Here is a 20156-nt window from a genome sequence, read left to right as displayed (position 1 = left end):
TGCATGAATCTTTTCTTCATTTAATAAATGACTTGCGTCTCAGAAGGCAATCCTGACACGCAGTGAAAGCGTGATGGCGTTTAAAGGTATGAGACGTGGAGCACAGACGCTCTTGATTCTGGAGGTCATTACAGTTTTTCTCAGCTTTGGTGCATTTCTCACAACACTATTTACATTTGCACAACAGTTAATGTATTCCTTAAAACAATTAGTACAAACTGCAAAACCTAGTTGATAACCTGCAAAAGCGTGTCACTTGCTCAAAATGGATAGCTCATTCCTCAAAAGCAAGTATTCATGTCAATGACACCATTGTTTATGAACAAGATAGTCAAATAGCTTTGTCGTGTTTTTATCATGACAGTTTACTCTGTACATTGTTTCCAACGTAAAAATAAGTCAGATTTTGATGACACTTCCTGAAAATGCTCAAGACAGCACTATATACTATTTGCACAGCCATTTAAAAACTACAATAAAGTTAGACATCACTGCATTTAGTGAGATATCTGAGTACAAGACACTGAATATGTATGTTTCACATTTTTACTCTTTGCATATTCTCTTTGCAATTCTAATTTATTCACAGCATTGTGCAAAATATTAAATACACCCTTATTTACAACAAACATAAACTCCCTTTGGCTAGATCTGTGGACAACTGTAAACAATATTGCAGTACATATTGCAACTGTACCTACAACATGCATAGGTCTGTAAATCATTCATGAAATTGTGCAATTTAGACATTTGAGACAATTTTAGGAAAAAAGATTTAAAAATTGTTATAAACTTAGTTTGACAGATTTTGATAGCTAGTTCAACATTTTTGTATGTAATGACTCAAGTAATAAAATGAGGACTGCTGGTTTTATATGGAATGACTATTCAGCATTCACAAGTGATTTTTGAATGACCAAAACAACATTTCAAGTGTTTTACAATGTGGTCAGCCTGCTGATTAATCCATTTGCACACATTTTTATCATCACATGATCTCTTAAACAGGATACCTGCGGGGTCCTAAAAGTCTTAATATGTTGTAAATCTCAAAAGCTAAATTTTAGGCATTAAAAAGTCTTAAATCTACAAAAAATATTGTGTTGTAGGAGTTAAATCTTTTCAACAGGTCTTAATTTTCCTTTGTTCATGTATAGGTACCCAATCTGGCCATTACCACCCAAACAATTACCAAAAATCCCAATCTCAATTTAAAATTAGCATTAAAAAATAGCATTTAACTTTCCTTACTGTAATTTGTTTAAAATTTATTTATTTACATTTATTCCATTTATTTAGTGCTGAAGATACTGACCTAACCTAGGTTTTTTGTTATTAAATTATTATTATTGTATTTTTAAATGTATTAATTAGTATAATTTTTGATAGAACAAGTGAAAATCTTTTGCAGCGGGAATATCTGACTAAAATCCTTAGCATTTAGCCCTCTATAGGTCTAAAATTTCTTTCATAATGGTCTTAAAAATGTCTTAAAATGTCTTAAATTTAACTTGGTGAAGCCTGCCGAAACCCTGTTATAACAAAATCACATGACTTTTTTTAATGTGCATACTGGAATTTGTTGGGTAAAAGTGTTTCCATCGCAGTTTATGCGCATCTTTTCTTATCAACTAAAATGTTTATCCTACTCACATATGCGCACATATTTTTGTTATGCATATTTTCAAAATGTATGCGCATCTTGGCATTTCCATCAACCGTTTTTATGCACATATCCAAAATGCACATAAAAATAGGTGGTTGGAAACGTAGCTAGTGATGCCTTGCGCAGAGAGATTTCCAGCCACGTGCAATGTGGCGAACAAAACTGTGAAAAACACTAGTGGAAAGGCAAACTTCTGGTCAACTTTTCAAATAGTGGCAACTTTAAATGATGAGCCAATGGGTTATGCACATTGCACAAATTGTAAGTGTAAATTGAGTAAACACACTGTGGACCTCATGCTGCTTGGATATTGATGTCACTTTAAAAAAAACCTAAAACTTACACTTAAAAAAGCTCCAAACATTTTTTCTAAATTATTCAGAAAAAAAAACATTTATATTTCTATTAAATATAAATCTGGTCTATTTTAGTGGCTGTAACTGAATAAGCTGTTTGGCAGAAAAAAAACAGGCTTCGGGTCAGACTCTGGCCAAAATTTTGATAAGATAGACAAAGGAAGGGCTACAACCTGTGCATCTCGGGCCAGGGCCGGGTTAGGGCTTAGATTTAAAGAGCCCATATAATGGGTTTTTGAAAATGCCCTTCCATGTAGTGTGTCACACAGCTCTAAGTGAAGTGAAATATCCAGCTAAGGCTTAAATCTGTAAGTGTACAGTGTTTAAAACTATTGATTCATCTATAAAAGAGTCGACTCATAGTGCTTCAAACGAGTCGTCTTGATAACGAGTCATTAGGCGTTTCGCGATGACGCAGCTACGAAACACAAGTAGTTGGGCGCGCAAACCCGGGAGATTTGAAACCTGCGGCCCCGCCCACTAACAGAAAAAAAGTCACACACACACACAGAGACACACACTGACACTGGTCGAATGAAGTCACGCTGTGCAGATGGATATTATGGACAGTCTAATCAAAGATGAAACATCAGCAATATAGCCCAGCCTTGAGCAGTTCTGAGTGCTTCTGAAAACTATATGCTTTCAAAGAAGACTTCATCAGTTTGTTAAAGGAAGGATCAGTATAGACTGTCAGAACATGGATCAGTGCATCATTGGTCAGTTTCTACCCCCATTTCACCAGTGTAAGTACGTGCAATTAAAACTGTTGCCTCGTTTACTCTATCTTGCACATGATGTATTTAGTTGTGTTTTGTTACTTGTAACCGCGTGTGCTGTATCAGGTTAACTCTTTATATTCTCATATCGCGTGTAAAGCCACGTTGAAAACGCGACGCGTGCCGCTTTGATTACGGATCGTCAGCTGTTTACACACATGCAACGGACAAGTTTCAAAATATTTCAGCTCAATATTATTGTCTCCTCGTGTGTGTAACGCACGGGTATTCGCGGATATAACAGCGCCGCTCCTCTATGGACGCGCCGGCCCTGTGTGTGTCTGTGTCTCCTCGTGTGTGTAACGCACGGGTTTTCGCGGATATAACTGAGCGCCGCGCCCTCTCTATTCAGCCGCTCCTTTATGGACGCGCTGGCCCTCTGTGTGTGTGTGTGTGTGTGTGTGTCTCCTCGTGTGTGTAACGCACGGGTATTCGCGGATATAACTGAGCGCCGCGCCCTCTCTATTCAGCCGCTCCTTTATGGACGCGCCGGCCCTCTGTGTGTGTGTGTGTGTCTCCTCGTGTGTGTAACGCACAGGTTTTCGCGGATATAACTGAGCGCCGCGCCCTCTCTATTCAGCCGCTCCTTTATGGACGCGCCGGCCCTCTGTGTGTGTGTGTGTGTCTCCTCGTGTGTGTAACGCACGGGTTTTCGCGGATATAACTGAGCGCCGCGCCGCGCCCTCTCTATTCAGCCGCTCCTTTATGGACGCGCCGGCCCTCTGTGTGTGTGTGTGTGTGTAACGCACGGGTTTTCGCGGATATAACTGAGCGCCGCGCCCTCTCTATTCAGCCGGTCCTCTATGGACGCGCAGGCCCTGTGTGTGTGTGTGTGCGTGTGTGTGAAAAGAGCAAGAAGACTGTGACCTCCTCGCCAGTTCTTGGACTTTTTGCTCAATAAAATAGTTAGTCGTCAGTATTTTCTTGTCCATCGTCTGTGTTTACATTCACCCACTGGCAGCCAAAATCCACTATGAAGCGTGTATGCACTGTGACTACTTTTATATTGTAGATTAGCAGCTGGGCATTTCACTCTGTCTGGCGCTGAAGCCTTGTCCGTGTCGACCAATCGCTGCAGGCTGTCATCGGTCCAATCAGCGAAGATTAGCTTCGCGCTGAGGAGGGGTTTGGGAACAAATGAATCGCTGAACGATTCATATGGGAGTCGCTGGGATAATTAGGTAAAAATAAATGCAGATTATAAGACCATCAAAGTGTTTTTTGACCTTGCATGCATATTAGACTGTTGTTGGAGACCCTTACAACCTAAATATGACCCTATTTCATGTATAATATGGGCTCTTTAAGGCCCATGCAGGGCTCTACTGTGGTTAATGTCCAGATTGCCCTCTATTGTTGCGCTAATTTATACAACTTTCCTACATATAGTTATATGGGCTGCCATTCTATAGTGCCTCCGCAGCTTCACTGTTTAATTGGCTCCTAATAATAATAATGATAACATTATAAGTTATAATATTAATTATAATAGTTGTTGTTTATTTAAATGTTCAAAAGCATTTACCATTTTTAAATAATACATTTAAGATTTGAACGTAATGAACATTGACAAAATTTCCCTCCATTTGTTCAATACATTTATGGATTTCTTCTATGGATTTCCTTCTCCTAAATGCTAGTAGCAGGTAGTTGATGCCTATTAAATTTCATAGTATTTTACCACAACTACAAGAGACAGAAGGTACTATCAGTTTTGGTCACCAAAATCCATACAGGTCTGGAACAGCTAAAGGATGAATAAATTAAACTGAAAGTTATTTTTGTGGGGTGAACTGTCGAGTTGATTTCCAAATAAAGCCTTCTGATGTATCAAGTGTGTCTCTTCACAGACTCGCTTGGTGGGGATGAATCCAGTACAGATTAGGGCCACTATGGATCTTTACCCTGATGTTCGCCTCACCCGTCAGTCCAATGGGCAGGGGGTGCCAGCTGGTGAGTGTTGATCCAACTCTGTCTCCATAGCCCCGAACTTGTATCAGGAATCTGATGAGCAGAGCTTTTCTTTAACACAGGCTGTTAAACCGACCCGGCTTAAGAAGTCAATGTGAGCTTTAGCCCTTGGTTTATGTTCTATCCAAACCAACACAGGCAAAGAATGTTGGTGCGTTTTACAGGGTGGTTATATATAACCTTTATTAGATGTCTACATTGGATGTTTGAATTAAAGACTGGATATTTGCACATTCTTTCATTGTTATATCCAGACCCCTGTGAAAATTTCCGCTGTAAAAGAGGGAAAACATGCAAATTGGACGATGAGAACAAGCCCATCTGTGTGTGTCAGGAGCTGACAGAATGTCCTCCTACTGTAAACGATTTTGAACACGTAAGTATGTTATCCTGTAAATTAATTAAACATATTATGATATAAGGCTTGGTTTATTTCCATATGTTTAAATAACAAATCACTTTGGAGTTAAAAGGTTTTATTTGACAATTTTGTCAAAATTAAGTGTGAATGTGATGTGTTGTTGGTTTTTATATGTGTACATTTTTGGAATTTGTATTGAGAACTTCATTATCATATTAATTTTGATGGTACCTATTGACTTTTTCCACAACTACAGGAAGCAAAAGGTACCATCAGTTTTGGTCACTAATATCTAACAGTATGAACAGACCCATCTGTTCTGGTCTGGAACAACTTGAAGATTAATTAAAAAATGATATTGAAAGCATTTTTTTTTTAAGTGAACTGCTTCTTTGATTTTCAAATAAATGTAATATTTATAAATACATTTTAAATTGATTATGTAAATGAATTCAACATATTATGATATAAGACTTGGTTTATTTCCATGTTTAAAAAACAACTTGGAGTTAACTTGGAGTTAAAAGGTTTTATTTGACAATTTTGTCAAAATTAAGCGTGATTGTGATGTGTTTTTAATTTTTATTTGTGTACATTTTGGGAGTTTATATTGAGAACTTGATTATCATAGAAATTCTGCTATAGCAGTCCAAAAAATGTTATATTACACAAATATTACAATCTCAAAACCCTTTAGAATGCAAATAGAACCATATATTCCAAAGTGGTAAAATACTGACTGAGAAAAACATATTCTAACAACATTTGCAAATAATAATTTCATTTTAGGTCTGCGGAACTGACAATAAGACATATGACTCTTCCTGTCACCTTTTTGCCACCAAGTGTGGCCTTGAGGGAACCAAATTAGGTCACAGGCTTCATCTGGACTACACTGGATCATGCAAATGTAAGAAACATGTCTCTGAAAATTGCATTCACATTAATATGAACTTATTTTTTTTTTGTAGTAAAAACTTTTTAAAAACATCAAACGATGAATGAGAAATGCAAAAATATTTCCCTTTAATATAGCCCCTTATGGCCTTTTATTTGGTCCACCAGTCCACTATGCACAGTACAATGTGTGTGTATGTATGAATAATTCAAACAACTTTGATGAAAGGTTATGATCCACTTCAAATGTAGATTAGATTAGATTAGATTAGATTAAATTTTATCGTCATTACACACGTATTAGTACAAAGCTAAGAAATGCAGTTGTGGTCTAACCAGCAGTACAATAGCAGCAAGTGCAGGATATAAGTATACTGTAAGTTATAAAGTGCAGTTATAGAAAAGCTATGGTGATATTTACAGATGGATGTACTATCAACATTACTTACAGGTTGTATTAGCTATAAACAAAGATTAACAAAAGATGAATATATGTACAATTAATAATCGTAGGTATGCAGATAGATATGAACATAATTACAAATGTATATGTACAGTGGCTTTGTACAATTCAAAATGAATTAGTGCATTATAGTACAATGAAGATGTGCAATTTTTAAATGTGCAAATATTAAACAGTGCAATAATTATGGGGAGTATAAGTGATGAGGAGAGTGTGGGAGTGTATGAGGGGTCAAAGAGGCAGTGGGGGCAGAGTTCAAAAGGGAGACGGTTCTGGGGAAAAAGCTGTTCCTCAGTCTGCTGGTTTTTGTCCGAGGGAACCTGAAGCGCCTGCCTGTGAGCAGGGTGAGAAGAGTCCTTAAGAATACTGTGTGCTCTGCGCAGACAGTGTTTCTTCTAGATGTCCTCAGTGGCTGGAAGTTGGGTCCCTGTGATGCGTTGACCAGTTTTCACCACTCGCTGCAGTGCCTTACGCTCAGCAACAGAGCAGCTTCCATACCAGACTTTGACATTCATGGGCTGATCCATTCATGGGCCTGCAGTTGTGGGTAAAAAGGGAGTCAGCACACAGCCCTGTGGTACACCAGTGACCATTGTATACAGTTGAAGTCAGAATTATTAGCCCCTTTTTAAATTATTTGTTCTTTTTTAAATATTTCCCAAATTATGTTTAACAGAGCCAGGAAATCTTCACAGTATGTCTGATAATATTTTTTCTTCTGGAGAAAGTCTTATTTGTTTTATTTCAGCTTGAATAAAAGCAGTTTTTAATTTATTAAAAATAATTTTAAGGTCAAAATTTTTAGCCCCTTTAGGCTATTTTTTTTCCTGATAGTCTTCAAAACAAATCATCGTGATAAAACAACTTGCCTAATTACCCTAACCTGCGTAATTAACCTAATTAACCTAGTTATGCCTTTAAATGTCACTTTAAGCTGTAGTGAAGTGTCTTGAAAAATATCTAATAAAATATTATTTACTGTCATCATGGCAAAGATAAAATAATCCAGTTATTAGAAATGAGTTATTAAAACTATTATGTTCATAAATGTGTTGAAAAAATTCTTCTCTCCGTTAAAGAGAAGTTGGGGAAAAAATTAAACAGACTGGCTAATAATTCAGGGGGGCTAATAATTCTGACTGTAAATCTGTGAACACCAGTAACTATTGCATATATATCTGCATTTCCTTTGGTTTCTGTTTTATGTTTGCATTGAGACAAGAATTATTGTTACTTATTATAACTATTTATAATTATCTATAGTTTATTATTATAAGATTGTTATTAGAAATCAGTTTTATTGACCCTTTGTAGTAGAAAAACTTTGGCACATCTGTTCGTGATGCATAAATTAATTAGATTTTTGAATAAAATACTAAATAAATAATTGTTGGAAATAATGCAATATACACTGCCTGTTTAATCCCAAAGCTCTCAAAGGTTTGTTTTTGCTTTACATTTCAAAAATGTATATACAGTTGAAGTCAGAATTATTAGCCCCCCTTTGATTTTTTTTTTTCTTCTTTTTAAATATTTCCTAAATAAGGTTTACCAGAGCAAGGACATTTTCACAGTATGTCCGATAATATTTTTTCTTCTGGAGACAGTTTTATTTCGGCTAGAATAAAAGCAGTTTTAAATTTTGTAAAAAACATTTTAAGGTCAAAATTATTAGCCCCTTTAAGCTTTATATTTTTTCAATTGTTTACAGATGAAACCATTGTTATACAATGACTTACCTAATTACCCTAACCTGCCTAGTTAACCTAATTAACCTAGTTAAGCATTTAAATGTCACTTTAAGCTGTATAGAAGTGTCTTGAAAAATATTTAGTCAAATATTATTTACTGTCATCATGGCAAAGAAAAATTCTATCAGTTATTAGAAATGAGTTATTAAAACGTTTATGTTTAGTAATGTGTTGAAAAAAATCTTCTCTTCGTTAAACAGAAATTGGGGAAAAATATAATTCAGGGGGGCTAATAATTCAGACTTCAACTCAATAATTCAACTGTGTATATAACAACTACTGTTTGCTGTTTTTGTTGACTAAAAGTTGTATTGCAACTTCATGCCAACTACTTCTCATTTGAGTATTAGTAGACTGTCTGCAAAATATCTGTTGATACTGCTCCTTCAACAGACATTTAACTGACTATAAGAAACTTTGCAAGTACATGTCAACTTACACTAACCCTAACCCCAAGCTAACAGTCTACTTAGAGTCTATTGAGAATTAGTTGGCATGTAGATGCAATGTAACATAAATTCAACAAAATGCATTAAAGGGATCATCAAAATAAAGTAATACCATTATTTCTGGTTTTCTGATGTTGTCTATTTTGATTTTCCCCGCTGTCTGTTTTGTGCATTTTGTCTGGCAGTTATTGCTCCATGTGTCGAGTCAGAGCTGGTGCAGTTCCCTCTGCGTATGCGGGACTGGCTGAAGAACGTGCTTCTGCAGTTATTTGAGCATGACTCCATGTCTCCTGGCTTTCTCACAGCTAAACAGAGAATCAGGGTATGGCTGGACAGGCAGTTTTTCATCTAGATATCACATATCTCCAAAACAGACAAATGACAGATTTAAGACAAGAAATTGGACAGAAATTTAACTCCGCTCTCCAACTTTTGACCGTAAAACATACAATTTTGATAGCTCTACCTTCGAATACGAATTAATTACAGATGATGAATCCTCTGCGCAACAGGTTCAGAAGATCTATGAGAGTGAGAGGCGTCTTCATGCAGGAGATCACCCTGTTGAAATTCTGCAGCAGGACTTTGAGAAGAACTACAACATGTACATCTATCCAGTGCACTGGCAGTTTGCACAGATGGACCAGCATCCTTCAGACAGGTATGGCTTTGCAAGTCAGAGATACATAAAGAAACTGCAGGTGGTTCGTGAATAGATAAAAAAAGTTAATAATCAATTTAATTCAACACAACTTTGGATAGTTATGAAAAGTTTGCTGAATATATAGCATAATCAAAGCATTTTAAAGGTCTCCGTCAATGTTTACATCCATCCAAGGTAACAAAAAAAAAAAAAAACTTTCTTTTCTAATAATATATTGCAGCATTACATCTATTTATAAATGTAGCAATGGACAAAATGGGTGGAAATGTGCATATACCAATTCTCACACAGAAGCTGTCGTCTATAAAAATTAAAACTTAACAGGAGAATGTGCACAGCTTTAAGTAAACTCCAAGTAAACATATTTAACTCAAATATTGAATTGAGTCATTTTAAATAATAACATGAACCATATTCATTAATAAATCAATTTTTAAAAAGTATTCTGGTGTACGTTCACTTTCAGGAAGGTCTTTACACACTAAGTAACAAAAGCTGTCACTGGGGCGGTACATTTTCAAAAAGTACACTTTTGTACTTTTGTAGGGTTTACATTTATACATTTAAGGTACTATGAAGTACACAATTGTACTTTTTAGGTATAAATATGTACGTTTAAGGTTCAAATGTGGACCTAATAGGTATAAAAGTGTACCTTTTTAAATGTTATCACCCCATTGACAGCTTTTGTACCTTTATTTTTGAGGGTGTACGCAAAGTTTTATAAATGGTCTCTTTAATACTAAGGGCTCTATTTTTACGTTCTAGCCACAAAGTCTAAAGTGCAGGGCGCAAAAGCATTAAGGGTGTGTCTGAATTCACTTTTGCTATTTTAAGGACAGAAAAATACGCTCTGCGCCACGGCACATGGTCTAACTGGGTTGAGCTTATTCTCTTAATGAGTTATGGGTGTGTTTTGAGAATAAACCAGAGTCTCATCTCCCATTCCCTTTAAGAGTCAGTTGCATCGCGCCATGGCTCATTTGTTATTAAGATGGCGGACTTTGTAAGTGGAAAAACTGAATGCTTTACTAGCAAGAAAGCAGTTAAACAGACCATCTGCAGCACAAGGATAAAGAATGATCCTCCTCTAATCGGCCTTTACTTTCACTTTCTCTCTTTCATGGGAAACGGTGTTGTATGCACAGACATCCAATACATAATTAATTTTGTTTGTTAGGAGCAAAGATTTGTTTCTAAACAATTTCTAAATTCAGTTCTAATTTTCAGCAAATGAATAAATGAACAATAATAACGAAGTGTGGTAATATAGTTATATCCAAATAAACATACTGTGCCCCATATAGTCCTAAACCTGACAGGTGGACAAATCTAAGCTTGTTTTTAATAAAATGAATATAATAAATAATACTAATGATAATAATAGCATTATACAAAAGCAAGTTGTCATGAATAAACTGAAATAAACCCCCCGAGATGAAGAAGGCAGGAAGGCTGGGGTTTTTATATTTATGTAGAAAATAATAATTTTTTTGTAATATTTTATCCCTTTTTCAGATGTAAAGATATTTGCGTATTGCTGTACATCCTGCGTGTTTTAAGCAATGTCTAAGCAACGCCCACAACTAACGTGCTCTGCGCTGGACTTTAGACCTGTTTTCAGCTGGTCTATTGCGCAGTCTATTTTAGTTCCTCAAAATAGCAACGTGCCAACAATGCACCTTAACACACCTCTTTTCTAGACTTAATCACCCATGAGTCCACAAAGTGGCGTAAATGGATTTCCTATTTAAACAACGTGGTGGAAAACTGGAAAATTAAGGTTGTGTTGGTCTGAAAATAGCAACACGTCGTGGGAAACACGCCTTATTGCGCCGGGTGTATGATAGGGCCCTAATTTATCCTAATTTAAGAGTCTGCTGTTCTCTGATTGGTCAGAAACAAGTGTCGGATTCAAAGCAACATTTATTGTATATGAACTTATTCGACTTCCTCGGCACATGTAGTCATTGGTTTGACTGTATCAATGAGTCCTAATAGTATGAAAGTGCATGCTCTGTGGATTTCTTCAACAGCGGTTAAAACAGAAATATGCCAATATGCAGACAAAAAGATCCAAACTCTTGCAGACTTCAGCTACAACTACAGTGTTTGAAGGCAGTCAAAGTTGTATGCCTTATGAAGATTTGTTGTAGGTTGGTGCCAAAAGTAAAATGTAAAAGTGTAATTGACCCTTCGGTAAGCCCCGCCCTACTTAGTTACTGTTGCTACGCCTATCAAACTTTCGTGCCTGGCACGTCTATTACAATATGTATGCGCCGGTGTCAGACATTGCCAGGGATATAATTAGTCATTTTTGGTGAACAGGTGAGATATCTGAGAAAGCCAGACAAAAAAAGGAATGGAGTATGCATTACAGGGGTATATTCATGACATAATACACAACCGATTAGAAAATAATTTAATAAAAATTGAAGCTAGGTTAGCCTAGCCACCTCAGACGCTGACCATTCATCAGCTTATTTCATGCACAGCAGGATAGGTGAAATAATTTAATAAGAACAAATTAAATCATGATTTCTCTTTTTTTAGCCAAAAAGCCTGATGTATTAATTGTTGTGCAATGAATTATAGTGTTACTAACTGACAACGAAACATGCATGGACAGTGCTTCTTCATAATTCATTTACAGAAAGAACAGCCAGGAGGCGAAATTGATGGATTTGTGACAAATATTAGCATCAGTATTTTTGTATGTGTGCTTTTTATTCAGTTTCTATTCTAATTTGCAGTTAAGTGGAAAAATAAATAAAGTAAAAAGCAAATCAAAGTATAAATAGCAGAAGTGAACAAATAGATTTTCTCTACCAGTAAATATTAATCCGACACCAAATATTAAAGCACACACCAACCTGCTATAACGTCGTCACCAATGACTAAATCTCCAAAAGACTGACGAAAACAGTATCGTAGCTCGTACATGGACATGAGGGTTATAAATTACTGAAAAACCACTGCAGGTGAAGTATCTTGATTGCAAGTGCTCAGATTGTGATCACATCTCGGTTTTGTTCTGTTGATATGTAATTTCAAATATTCGTAGCTTGAAACAGATAGAAATATGATTGCTATTAGTATGACTACTATGGCGAGGGCTTAAACGGAGCAGTGCTCATAATATCAAGCAAAAAGAAAAAAGACAGCTGGGAAACATAACGTGCTTTGTATTTTTGTAGGAAACAGTCTAGATCTTTTCATGGTAAGAGGTGTGTGAGTTATTGCCGTCTATCACTGAATGTGTTAGGAATATTGGGAACAAAACCAACTTAACACTGCTCCTTTAGCACCCCTCACACAGCTTGATCCACGCTGGCATTTCTCCCCTTGGGTTTTAATACCATGTTTTTGTACAACAATTTACAAGACCAGCTCAGACTATATATCACTTCAAACTCAATAGAAATCACTTAGTTAAACTTTTAAACTTCAAATGTGGTTGAGATCAAAGTTCCATAATGTAATTTGAAAGCATAAATAAATGGAAAACACACAAACACACACACACACAAATACCAAAAACTGTTGATAAAAATTTTATTTTAAAAGTACAGTTTAAATTTAAATTTGTAATGTAGATAGGTATTTCAAAGGATCATTAACAAAAAAAAAGTTGGGAAACCCCAGTTTAGTACATAATATTGCAAAGCAGAAAATTCAACAAACAAGTCACAAAAGTATTTTTTTTATGCCCTTTTAACTTCAAGAGCCAAACAAATAATTAAATTGCTCATAAAAATATCTGCATCCGGACTATTGCAACTTGTTTAGCCAATAAGATCAGCCCATGTGATTTAGAGAACTCCTTACCATTTTGGAGCGTTACCGTATGTGCATTTGTGAATGATCCATGGGCAGTTCGTGGGCAAGACGTCTGAGGCCGAGACTATTCTGACTCTGACTTACTCATACAGGACATTCAGTAATATTTTTAGCTAATGTGAGGATGTGGTTGAGGGACATTTACAGCAAAAAGAGAGACTCGGTGCCAGTATTCTCCACAGAGTCAGTGGTCAGCCTTTGAGACAGCAGTGTGGGGGGAAATCCGCCTACAGACAACTTACTTATATGTATTCCTATGCATTCAACTGGAATATGAGAAAATTACAAACTGTCATTTTAAGAATCCAGTCTTGGTTTGTGATTTCAGATGGAGTGAACTTGAGGTATGCTTGTTATAATATTTAATTTTTACAGCATGGCTGGCTGTTTATATGTAGGTATTACTGTAGTACACAACATTTGCTGTACAATTTTACCAATGCTGAAACTTATAATTGAGACATAACCTACTGTACTGAAATTAATAAACTGTATTAACATTATTGTGTGTTTACAGCTAAACAAAACTGCAGTTATTTACTTTTTATGATAAAGGACAGTATTTGCATTGATGCACTTTCAATATTTGATCAACAAATGATTTAGATTGCTTAATTCAAACATTAAACCAAAACATAACACAGTAACTGTACGGTGAAAATGTCTCTTATTAAAGTTAAAGGGATTGTTTACCCAAAAATGGAAATTGACTTACTGTTTACTGTTTCCTCAAGTGGTTCCAGAGAAAATTGAGGAAAGCTGAATAAGATGTAGTCATTGAGTTGCATAGTAGGAAAAACAAACACTGTGGAAATCAATAGTTACAGATACAGGAAAATCAAACAGTTTTGGAACAAGAGAAAGGTGAGTAAATGATGACAGAATGTTCTGTTTTGGGTGAACTATCCCTTTAACCATGGTTCTATCACAATAAGTGTAGTATGTTTTTTTTTTATAATTCAAAAATCATTTTGGGAATTACAGGGAGCACTGTTTACACTTATAAAAGTCAGTGCATAAGTATGCAAATTAGGACACAGTATAAATGTAATTAAATATTATATATTCATGTGTAATAGTTAGGACACCCTATTGCAGTGGTCCCTAACCTTTTTATCACCATGGACTGGTTAATGAGTGACAATTTTATGGTGGCCCAATGGGTGTGGGTTGGGTGGGCGTGTGTACATAAATTGCTAGACGTTTTCTCAGAAGATGACTCGCTGACAAAATTGCTGCAACTCTAATGCAAAGTTTTATTTCATTCATTCATTTTCTTTTCGGCTTAGTCCTTTTATTAACCTGGGGTCGCCACAGCAGAATGAACCGCCAACTTATCCAGCATATGTTTTACACAGCAGATGCCCTTCCAGCTGCAACCCATCACTGGGAAACATCCATACACACACATACGCTACGGACAATTTAGTTTACCCAATTCACCTATAGCGCATGCTTTTGGACTTGTGGGGGAAACTGGAGCGCTCAGAGGAAACCCACGCAAACACGGGGAGAACATGGAAACTCCACACAGAAACTGACCCAGCTTGGGCTCGAACCAGTGACCTTCTTGCTGTGCGGCGATTATGCTACCTACTGCGCCACCGTGCAGCCCCAAAGTTTTATTTATGAAGACAAAATAAAAGGCACTGCCGTGTTTGTCTGAGATAATTAATCTACCGAATTGTGTAGGCTATATACAAAATATTAAGCTGATCAGTCAGTTCTTGTCATGTGACTCAGGGTGAGGTTGCAGAATTCTGAACATGTTTTCAAATCGGTGTGCCTGGAAGGTGCGTGCCTCAATAACAAACTTGTGCGCGGAAAAGACGCAATATATCAATGGCCGCCATCATTTGCGATCTCCAGCAGTTGATCTTCTTATTGCACAGACATGCTGAATTCACCTGATTTCTTGACAAATGGGTTGCGGATCCATTCCTTGGCAGTTTGTGAGTCCTTTAGGGCCTTTTGCCCTTCATAAAGAAACTTTCCTGAGACGTCTGTTTCTTAGCCTACTAATTTTGCTAGCTTGTGGGTTAAATTTTGGCACTCAAGTGATCGTAATGTAACTGAGAGAAAACGATTTTTCAAAATTAAAGATTTTTACAAAAGAAAAGATCGTTTAAACTCCGATAATAAATAAAAAAAAATCATGATTTCTTGTGCAGCCCGGTACCAATTGTTTCACAAACTGATACTGGTCCACAGCCCAGGGGTTAGGGCTATTGAATTCCATGGTTTTCCATATAAGGACAGTAGTTCTGAACTAAACAACGTTCATTTTTTTCTTTTTCAGCGTTAGCTCTGTTGAAGATTTGCTGGTGTGCTTGGTATAATTGTCTTGTTGCATGACCCAATTTTGGCTAGGCTTTAGCTACTGCATGGGCATTGGTTTAGCACACATACACCAGAAGGCTCCAGACTAACAAACTGCTAAAACTGCTGTTGATGATCAATTAAGGCATTTTATTAGCAGTACCTGACTTATTTGTTTTAATGCCATATGTTGTCGTTCATTTCAGTTTTTTTCCCAATTTCTAAGACCTACAATAGATCAGAGGATTTTGTTCATGTCCTGGTAATGGAAGGTTTAGTTCTCAATGCTTGTCTTGTTGGTTTTAATGCTGGTTTTGGTGGTTTTTATGCTGGTCTTGGTGGTTTTAATGCTGGTCTTGGGGGTTTGTAGGCTAGCCAGACCAGCATCAAAGCATAACTTACCATGCAGTATTTTCAGCAGGGATATAACCACACTTTACATAAAGTATACTCAAAAGATCATCAGAAAATGAAGTAGTTGTATTCTTAATTCAGCAGCGTATATTCATTATACTGTTGCAGGTTTTTGACTCACTCTGAGCTGGCTCCGCTGCGCGTTCCTCTAGTTCCCATGGAGCATTGCACCTCAGTCTTCTTTCAAATGTGTGACGCCGACAAGGACAAACTGGTCTCCTTCAAAGAGTGGTGCAGCTGCTTTGGCATTAAGGAAGGTACAAGTATTTTGAAGGCCTCGTCTTAAACAGCTCAAAGAGTTTTTAATTTATTATTCATTCCTTTTAAATGCATTATTTATGCTCACTTTTTTTTAAACATATCAAAAAAATAAAACAAGCCAGGTTGGTTTTTTAACTTTCTCCATCTTTTCATTCCTACAGAGGATATGAATACCAATCTGCTGTTCTGAGCTCTGATCAACGGGAGCAAAAATAAGGTTTTTCTGATAGAAATGTATTGCAGATTGTAATTGGAGGTCTGTTTGGTGAAATGGTGCTGTTTTGTTTTTTTCTTCTGTGTGTTATGATCATGATGGACAAAAATGTCTATAATAAGTCTAAATACATTATGTGTAGCATTGGTTGCTAAAGAAACAAGCAATAGGTAATATAGATATAAAAAATGTAGTTTTGAACAAAAATGTGTAGGTTTAATATGATTTCTAGTGTTTTTGTATGCATTCCAGTGGGGGAAAGTTTATATTTTAGTGATTTAAAGAGCTGATTTTATAAAGATGTTGGAAAAATATTTGAGATTATAAATAAAAATTATACTATTATTAGTGTTATTTTTTTATGTCTGCTATACATTCCAAAGCTGCAATTATTTGATCAAGAATACAATAAAGACAGTAATATTGTGAGATAATATTACAATATTAAATATGTATTTATTATATGAATATGTAGCTTTGAATGTAAATATTGATAATATATATTCATATAATAAATATGTATATAATAAATATGTATATGTAAATATGAAGTGGGATATTATTACAATACAGTATGAAATAAGTATTTATTATATAAAAATTCATCTTTATTTCTACAGTGCTTTTACAATGTAGATTGTGTCAAAGCAGCTTAACATAGGAGATTATAGTAAATTGACATTGTGTCAGTCCAGTTTTCAGAGTTGAAGTTCATTTTAGTTCAGTGTGGTTTAATTTTCACTGCTAAAAATCCAAACACTCAAGAGCAAATCTATCGATGCACAGCTCCACAAGTTCCAAACCAAGCAAGTCAGTGTCGACAGCTTGGAGACAGCACAATATGTAGCTTTGAATGAAATAACTGATATTTTCAATATATATATTAATATAAAAATATGTATTTTATATAGTGGGATATTATTACAATATAATATAAAATAAGTATTTACTATATGAATATTAAACTCTATTTCTATAGCGCTTTTACAATGTAGATTGTGTCAAAGCAGCTAAACATAGAAGTTCTAGTAAATTGAAACTGTGTCAGTCCAGTTTTCGGAGTTCGAAGTTCAGTTCAGTGTGGTTTAATTTTCACTGCTGAAAGTTCAAACACTGAAGAGCAAATTCATCGATGCGCAGCTCCACAAGTCCCAAACCAAGCAAGCCAGTGGCGACAGCTTGGAAAATATGTAGCTTTAAACATAACAATTAATATTTTAAATATATATTCATATAATAAATATGGATTTTGTATAGTGGAGTATTATTACTAAAGAAGTATTTGATATATGAATATGTTTAAATTATTAATTTATTATTGATAAATTAACAAAGCTGAATTTTGGTCTTTAATAAGGATACATCAAAAATCATTTTAATTTAAAAATGATTTTAAGCTTTCTTTCTTTAAAAATACTTGTATTCAGCAAGGAAACGTTTTATTATACAGACCAAAAGTGACAGCAAAGACATTTAATAATGTTACCAAAATGTAATTTCAGATGTTCTTATTTTAAAATGTATATTATATTCATCAAAAAAATCCTTTACATTAAAAAAAATTAAATCAACAATGCTAAAAGTTTAGTTTCCAATGTTACATTTAAATTTTCATTTAAATATGCACATAAAAAGCAGATATTTTAAAATTAAATCATATAACAAACCATTAAAAAATAATTATCCATCAGGCATTATTTGACTATTTAAAATAGCATTAAATTAAATAAATTACCTTACAATAACCTCAAATTTAAAATAAACTAACTTTATTTACATTTTTTTAACACCTCACGTAAACTTCCAGTTCAATTTGCATCGCAAGTTACAGTATATCTCCTCTGTCACAAGCCTTGTAAGTTTTGTTTCTTATGCTTCCTGCTGCTTCTGTGCTGGGAAAAGAGCTGTGTGCGGTATGACCACTGTAATTAAAACAAACAAAAAAAAGAAATGTGTCTGGAAAAAAAACCCTTAGGAAGTCATTAAATTACTGCTGTCAGAATTGCGTGCTAACATGTGCAACACTAAGTTTTATGATCATGTGACTTCTGTGAGCAGTTGATGCATGGCATGAGTAGTCTAATTAGACTGATCTCAAATGGTCAATTAATGCTTGATCTATAGAAAACAATGATCTCACATCAATTTGCGTCATCAGTTGTTGTAGTCAGCGGGCATTTATTGATCATTTAAGCCCCACAACTTAAACACTTATAACTCAATAGCAATGTTTTTTGTCAGTTTTTACAAAATAAGTAAATAAGTTGTCTCTAAATATTAAGCATCAACATTTATTGACATATGATTTGATGTTTATTTTACACTGCAAAAGCACATTTATATTGTCAAAGAGTCTTTAAATACTAAAATATCAATACCCCGACACAAAATGAATGTCTCCAGACACATTTATTTTAAAAATTGCAATACTATTATATAGGAAGATAATATAATGTAATATAATATAATATAATATAATATAATATAATATAATATAATATAATATAATATAATATAATGTAATGTAATGTAATGTAATACAATACAATACAATACAACACAACACAACACAACACAACACAACACAACACAACACAATACAATATAATATAATATAATATAAATGCATAGATGGATTGAAGACCAAGTATAATTTAAAGTTTAACTTACTTTATGTTAAAGGGATAGTAGAAAAAGAAAAATTTACTTGCATTTACTGACCCTCAAATTGTTTCAAAACATGATTTTCATACTTTTGGTAAACACAAAAGAAAATATTCTAAAGAATATCCTTATGATTGGCGATCTCTAGTCAGAAGGAAGTGACTGTAAAAGTGAGTGAATACAATTGTCTGTTTAGTTATCATCGTTCTTCCAAATCAAAAGAAAAAAACTCTTGCAGGTAAAGAACATTGTGGCTGAAGCTGTTAAACTGATATCAACATAGAAGGACTGCCACTCCAAACACAGAAGAAAGAGGTCAGACTTTCTTTTTTTCCGCTGGATTTACTTGCAAGGATGAATTGTTCACCTAAAGAGTTACAAAAGTAAAGTGTTCTAGCAGAATGACCATTGCATTATGATTTCACATATATTTTAAATTTAGTTTACTGAATTTAATCACAAATAATAGTGATTAATGCGTTTGATTGGGATATTGATATATAATATAATATGGTATTTCATATGCAATAGATGTATGTGGCCCGTCACCATTACATTTTATTTTCACGTTCATCTTTTTTTTGTAATAAATGCTTTCAAAATTTGGTAATGGTAACCAACCTAGCACTTTAGACAATTTACTGGCATTGTCATTAATTTATTAAATACAGCCAATATCTTGTTAAAGTCTTGTTGTCCCTTGGAGTAAAACCCACAACCTTGGTGTTGATATCATCATGCACTGCATGCTTAAAAACACTTGACAGGTAAGTAATTCAACAACACCTTAAAGAGAAAGTTCACAGGGAAAAAAAGAAACTCTCCTCTTAAATCACACACACTCAATTAGTTTAATAACTTCATTCATTAATTTTTTTCGGCTTAGTCCTTTTATTAATCTAGGCTTTCCACAGCGGAATGAACCGCCAACTTATCCAGCATATGTTTTACGTAGCGGATGGCCTTCCAGCTGCAACCCATCACTGAGAAACACTCATAAACACTCATTCACACACATACACTATGGACAGTTTTAGCTTACCCAATTCACCTATTGCGCATGTCTTTGAACTTGTGGGGGAAACCG

The 20156-nt window shown here is 35.0% G+C and overlaps 1 protein-coding gene across 1 annotated transcript in view; it reads left to right on the top strand.

Moving 5' to 3' along the window:
* The window catches only part of sparcl1 (SPARC-like 1), a 28811-nt gene extending 12106 nt beyond the window's left edge, over positions 1-16705 (top strand). The window contains exons 5-11 of the mRNA XM_056472493.1: positions 4652-4754; positions 5027-5148; positions 5923-6043; positions 8879-9015; positions 9206-9354; positions 16039-16187; positions 16353-16705. Coding sequence (XP_056328468.1) covers positions 4652-4754; positions 5027-5148; positions 5923-6043; positions 8879-9015; positions 9206-9354; positions 16039-16187; positions 16353-16381 — 810 coding nt within the window. The 3' untranslated portion in view covers positions 16382-16705. The remainder of the gene's footprint in view (positions 1-4651; positions 4755-5026; positions 5149-5922; positions 6044-8878; positions 9016-9205; positions 9355-16038; positions 16188-16352) is intronic.
* Positions 16706-20156: the final 3451 nt, after the last annotated feature.

The sequence above is a fragment of the Danio aesculapii genome, chromosome 1 (assembly GCF_903798145.1).
Source record: "Danio aesculapii chromosome 1, fDanAes4.1, whole genome shotgun sequence".
NCBI lineage: Eukaryota > Metazoa > Chordata > Actinopteri > Cypriniformes > Danionidae > Danio > Danio aesculapii.
The sequence above is the reverse complement of the archived record's forward strand: the minus strand, read 5'-3'. Positions and strand labels throughout refer to the sequence as shown.